Raw genomic sequence first — 6,000 nt, 5'->3', positions numbered from 1 at the left:
TTCAGGGACACATTATTCCATTTCTGTTTGTCACGTCTGTGGAACTTGTTCAGTTTATGTCTCAGTTGTTGAATCTTGTTATGTTAATACAAATATTTACACATGTTAAGTTTGAAAAGTCTGAAAATAAACGCATTTGACAGTTTTTGCTGAGTTTATTTTGATTTGTCTAACACTTTTTTGGTTACTACATGATTCCATGTGTTATTTCATAGTTCTGATGTTTTCACTATTATTCTACAATGTAGAAAATAGTACAAATAAAGAAAACTCTTGAATGAGTAGGTGTGTCCAAAACTTTTGACTGGTTCTGTAGGTCTGGCCGACACATGGACAGACAAAAGAAGGCATACAAAAATAAATCCAATATAGAGCAATCCCTTCACTCACCCAGCTTGAGGACCGTGGTAGCAGAGAAGAGGCTCCTGATGAAGGTGACAGTGATGTTATGTTGAGAGAATCCATGGGCACACAGGTCCAACAGGAACACCTGGCCTGGCACTGCTAGCTGGATCAAAGCTACCCTCTGCTGGGGAGACACTGCACCGAACCCTGCCCTCCACTCCATATCCACCCCTACTATACAACCAGGCTGGAGAACAGGGGAGAGGAGGGAAGATATTTTGGGGTTGTGAATAAGGTCTACACCTGTTGTATTCCGTGCATGTGACTAATAAAATTTGATTTGATAAATGCTATTATTTTACACTGTTTACATTTTTCATAGGTGCTTTACATGGGACTTACATGGGAGTTTTCTACAAGAGATCCTTTATAAACTAAAATGACGTGCTGTCGGACACACACAAGCCAGTGAGGAGTCATCTGTGGAACCACCTCTCTGATTGATTGATACCTGTAGCACTGTGTCTCTGCAGCACTGTAGCCCCTCCAGGGTCTCCAGGAAGTGGACATGGTCCCTGGTGATTGGCAGCTGGTAGAACCTATCACGGTGTGCCTGGGACGGGTCCCACGACTCAGCATTGCAGCCTTTAGAAACCTCCCTGAATAAGAGGCAGAGGATTGAATGAATGAATATATGAGAAATATGTGGACAGCGGACAACAGAGACGTAGATTGACTGATAGATTACATTTATTTTCCTTCACTCTCTAAAGCTCTGTACCTCAGCGAGGCTGGTAGGCTCTCCTGTGTGTCCCACACCCCAAACGGCAGACGATCTTTGGGGAGACCGTAGTGTAGTGACCACTGGGCAGCGTTGACCATCCCACCATACTTAACCATCAACTCAACCAACTGGATTTGCAGCTCTGGGTCGTCTGCCACTGTCGACTGACCATACTCATCAATGTAGTGAACACTGAACACACACACCATCAATCAACCAACCAATGACCGAGATACTGAGATTATATCATGCATGGGCCCTGTTGTGTGTGTTTTTAAAAGACTAAACTAAGCAAAAAGAGAAGCTGATTTCACACGTCGTACCTGTACATGGTCCCTCCAGTTCTCCTCTGACATGCCTTTCTGAAAGTCAGAGACGGTGAGAAGTGAGGACATGTGAATGGGGTGGGAAGCAGAGGCCTCACAGAACATAAGGTAACATACTTTAATTGATCTGATTGCAAGTAACTCTGCATAAGAACGCCTGCTAAAGGACTGAAATGTATCACGTTAAAAGGACCCAGGTTTGCTGCTTACCTCTACAAACCTTTTATACATGAGGAAACGCATAGAGTCTGATTTACGCTTGTACACAGAGTTGGGACACAGGCCTGCAAAGTGAAACCATTGAAACCAATGAAAATGTAGAGCAGGCACACTGATGATCGGTGATACACATGGGCACTATCAGAACGAACACACACACACACACACACACACACACACACCTGGGTCAATGTTGAATTTCTCCATCAGTCGAAACACTTGTTTGCTGAGCATCTTGGGCTGGATTTGATCAGTTTGATGTTTGGAGAGGGACAAGCGGGGAAACTGCCTGCAGTGAAACACAAGGAAACATAAACCACCCACTAATGCCACACAAACAAAGAGTTGCGCGCACGCACACACACACACAGAAAGAGTTGCGCGCACACGCACACACACAGAAAGAGTTGCGCGCACACACACGCACAGAAAGAGTTGCGCGCACGCACACACACAGAAAGACTTGCGCGCACACACACACACACAGAAAGAGTTGCGTGCACACACACACACAAAATACCTGCGTAGTTGTGCTATGCTGAAGTCAGGATGGCACCAGGAGTCCAGCAGTGTGACCATACGTTCCTCCAGTCTAGGATGGCCCCTTACAAACGACTCGGCCATAGGAAGCTTGTCCTGTAGAATCAGAGGGACACACATCTGCAACACAGACGGGGGGGGGTCATGGTTTAGTACCAACACACAACTTTGCTTTTAATAACAGGTTCTGATCGCTCACCTCCTCCATATCCACTTCATTCTGAAGCTCCAGTTTCATGCTTAACAACGCAGCCTGAAAAACAATGAAAACATTTATTTAAATTGTGAAAATCCCCAAACATTCATTTTGATTCTCCCCCCAAAAAAGATGTATAGTTTTTATTCATTCACCTAATATAGCTTTGTCTGACTCCATCATGATTAACCCATTTGATTCCCATCCACCCCGTCACACCACAACAACCAGATGAAGAAGAATAGCAGAACACCAACCCACCTCCCTGTAGCAGTTGACAGCCTGCAGTTTGATGATATGCAGTCTCAGGATGCTCCGGTCCAGATTCCCCAGCTGGTAGATGTCTATGAGAGGATCCATGAAGCTGGGCTGGGCGTCCGTGAGAAGGCTGAGAGCACGACGCTGCAATCCCAATTTAGAGACCTCTGGGACGGCCTGGAGGGTCACCTGGAGGTAGGTGAGTTTACAAATGACGCTTTGTGATCATTTTCTTTAGCTCAAAGTAGCGACATGTCTTAATTAATAAACCACAAGCATACAGTGCTTTGGAAAGTATTCAGACCCCTAACCCCTTTTTCCACATTTTGTTACGTTACAGCCTTATTCTAAAATGGATTCAATTGTTTGTTGTTTTCATCAAGCAACACACAAGTTTTTTTTTAAATCATATTCAAGTGAAATAAAGTGCTGGCCATTTTATGTGAACTATTTTTGGTTCCTGGCACCCTTTATACTTGTTTACAATAGAGGATCTTCAGTGGAACTGAGCGTGCTGTTTTCCTTTACTGAGACGGACCTTGGGATGTGTGCGTCTCCAGCGCTCAAACTCCATGAGGATGCTGTGGCCCATGGTGGTGGCCTTCCCCTTCTGCCTGCCTGGACAGCCCTCCAGGACACACAGCAGGTCCTCTAGGGGTGTCTGGAAGTCTGAAAAGCCCTTGAAGGCTACAGCTCGCAGCTGAGAGGACAGGGGAGGAGATGGATGGAAGGCGGGGGGAGGGGGAGGGGGTTAGATACACACTCTCCATCTGTGTCAAATCAATCTCTGCATATTAACTTTTATGCCAAAACCTCAAATTCACACACAAAGCTATCAGTCGCATAACACTTTGTGTGGCATTAAAGTCTTGAATCTTGTTTTAGATTTTGGTACTCACAGTACTCTGTCACACACTTTCCCTTTCTCATTCAACATCTCTCACAATTTGCACAGTTAGTCAATATCTACAAACAATGCATGTCTGTTTGAGAGATTGTAATCTTGAGGCTTGATCTTTTACACAATATTTCAGACGCACAGTCATTCACTCAACATTCTCATAGATATACCCAGTATAGACCTGGCATGCGACATGATGATGCACTGCTCGCTCATTCCTTCCCTCAAGCTTTTTCCTCACACACACACACACATACACTGTGAAGTTGACGACATTCACACTGTAAATGCAGCTTTCTGTCTCACCGGCTCTAGCTCTTTCCTGGTCCAGAAGTCAAAGAGTTGTTCTCTCAGTGCCATGGGGTCAGCACCTGGAGGTCACACAGTTGATATGGGGTTACACACTGACCCACACTGGCATAGGGGTGACCAGCCTAACCCTTCACCCAACCAGCTTAGTGTGTTTCTCACTCTCTTTCAGCTCCATTTTTCACTCACACTAGATATGCCTAACCTCCCTAATCCTGAAGCATAACAAACACACTAGCACATGTTCTTTCTGAAGTCAGCCTATTGCTACACTAACCACTCCATCAATGTTTATATCACTACTACTTAAAGTGGAACTGACAGAATTTTAGCAACATGACATCTTATTAAAATCGGTTCATATACACCCCCCAGGAAGAATATTATACTTAAAAAAAAAATAATAATCTGACAAGCCAACACTTAGATATGGTAATTTTCACAAATTCTTAGAATGTTTGTGAATTACGCATAGTAAGGCATGTGAAAATTATATAACAATATAGAGTAGGAAAGCGGACGTACATTCAGACAGTAAATAAAACATCCGTCTCGTCCAGCACCGGAGTCGACGCAAACTGATCAGAGCTACAGTAGGCCTTTATACAAACAAGCCAATTGCCACACAAGCCTGCCATCATTTACCATGAACTGGACTGTGTGTTTACAGGCAGTAGCAACAGCGAGACTTTAAAATCATTAAAACGTATTTGCCAAAAGCCACAAAATACACCTGAATGAAATTGCACTGAAACGATGTAGAATTGTTGCCTATTAATCCTTCTGCAGCTTGCCTGCCAATGCATGCTTATCCCAACCAAACACCTAAGCTAACTGGCTAAAGTTAGCTAGATTGCTCCTTTCAGACACAAATGAGAGAACACCTCACTTTGACCAGTTTAGCTAGGCTGTTTACATGTTATCTAGAGGGTTCGTGACTAACTATGACTTTTTTTGCCTACGTTTACCGACACCGGTCATATTCAGTGGGTGTTGTGCGATCGTAAATTCATCAGCTATTCTGCGCTCTGGCACACAGACGAGAGTGCTCTGAATTGGAGTAGAAAGCCAGAGTGAATTTGCGAATGTAGGAGATATGTTGTTCCAGTTCTTGCCAGATAACCAAATGACACCTGCATCACTAGTTGTCCAATAACATGACATCCTCCTACCAGCTAGCTGGCTAACGTTAGGCTCCATAGTTTTAGCTTGCTACCTAAATAGATACACTAGCCTATTAGCTAGTTTGACTGTATTGACATTCCCAGCCTTAGTTGCAACCTGTATGCTCTCGTTGGCTGGCCCTCGCTTCATATTCGTTGCCAAACCCACTGGCTCCAGGTCATCTATATGTCTTTGCTACGTAAAGATGTCTTTGCTGCGCTTTCTGCCCACATCAGATATGTCTATGTCCTGGGAAATGTTACAACCTCATGCTAATCACATTAGTCTACATTATCTTAACCGTCCCGTGGGGAAGGACACTGATCCTGTAGAGGTTAAGGGGAGGCAGGTAGCCTAGTGATTAGAGCATTGGGCCAGTAACCAAAAGTTGCCATACCAGGCGGTGAGGCAATGCTCTCGACGGTGCCGGTGCAGCTACAGAACTTTTAGAGGATCTGGGGATCCATGCCAAATATTTTCAGTCTCCTGGAGGGGGAAAGGGCGTTGTCGTGCCCCCTTCACAACTTTCTTGGTGTGTTTGGACCAAGACAGTTTGTTGATGATGTGGACACCAAGGAACTTGAAACTCTCCACCTCCTCCACAACAGCCCGTCGATGTGAATGCGGTGATCAGGCCTACCACCGTTGTGTCATCAGCAAACTGATGTACGTACGGTCACTGTGGGGACGACTGCAAACGAGTTAAAACGTTGTCAGTTCCCCTTTAAGAATAACTGGATTATCATGAACTCAAAAGGAGTGGGATAGGATAGTATTAACAGCAGTTGTTTAGGGTTACTGACCGAGTTTTGGAGCAGTTCTGCTTTGCTTTTGGTTTGATTTAAAGCCATAACACCCTCTGAGAACAGAGGACAGGGCACATATTTTGGAGGGCTGGGGTTTAAAAAGGCCTTGTAACAAAAGGGGAGGTGTAGACTGGGTATGTTCCTAAGCATTC

General features: G+C 44.6%; 1 protein-coding gene across 1 annotated transcript in view; it reads right to left on the bottom strand.

The window, feature by feature from the left end:
• Positions 1-6,000, bottom strand: part of LOC112257381 (exonuclease mut-7 homolog) — a 62,209-nt gene that overhangs the window by 50,955 nt on the left and 5,254 nt on the right. Inside the window, exons 3-13 of the mRNA XM_024430901.2 lie at positions 3,876-3,940; positions 3,207-3,368; positions 2,672-2,857; positions 2,414-2,467; positions 2,195-2,334; positions 1,857-1,963; positions 1,666-1,739; positions 1,453-1,491; positions 1,127-1,293; positions 857-1,004; positions 391-592 (exon numbers count right to left, since the gene is read on the bottom strand). Coding sequence (XP_024286669.2) covers positions 391-592; positions 857-1,004; positions 1,127-1,293; positions 1,453-1,491; positions 1,666-1,739; positions 1,857-1,963; positions 2,195-2,334; positions 2,414-2,467; positions 2,672-2,857; positions 3,207-3,368; positions 3,876-3,940 — 1,344 coding nt within the window. The remainder of the gene's footprint in view (positions 1-390; positions 593-856; positions 1,005-1,126; positions 1,294-1,452; positions 1,492-1,665; positions 1,740-1,856; positions 1,964-2,194; positions 2,335-2,413; positions 2,468-2,671; positions 2,858-3,206; positions 3,369-3,875; positions 3,941-6,000) is intronic.

Source organism: Oncorhynchus tshawytscha, linkage group LG09 (assembly GCF_018296145.1).
Source record: "Oncorhynchus tshawytscha isolate Ot180627B linkage group LG09, Otsh_v2.0, whole genome shotgun sequence".
NCBI classification, from domain to species: Eukaryota; Metazoa; Chordata; class Actinopteri; order Salmoniformes; family Salmonidae; genus Oncorhynchus; species Oncorhynchus tshawytscha.
Note: the sequence above shows the minus strand (reverse complement) of the source record. Positions and strands in the feature narration are given on the sequence as shown.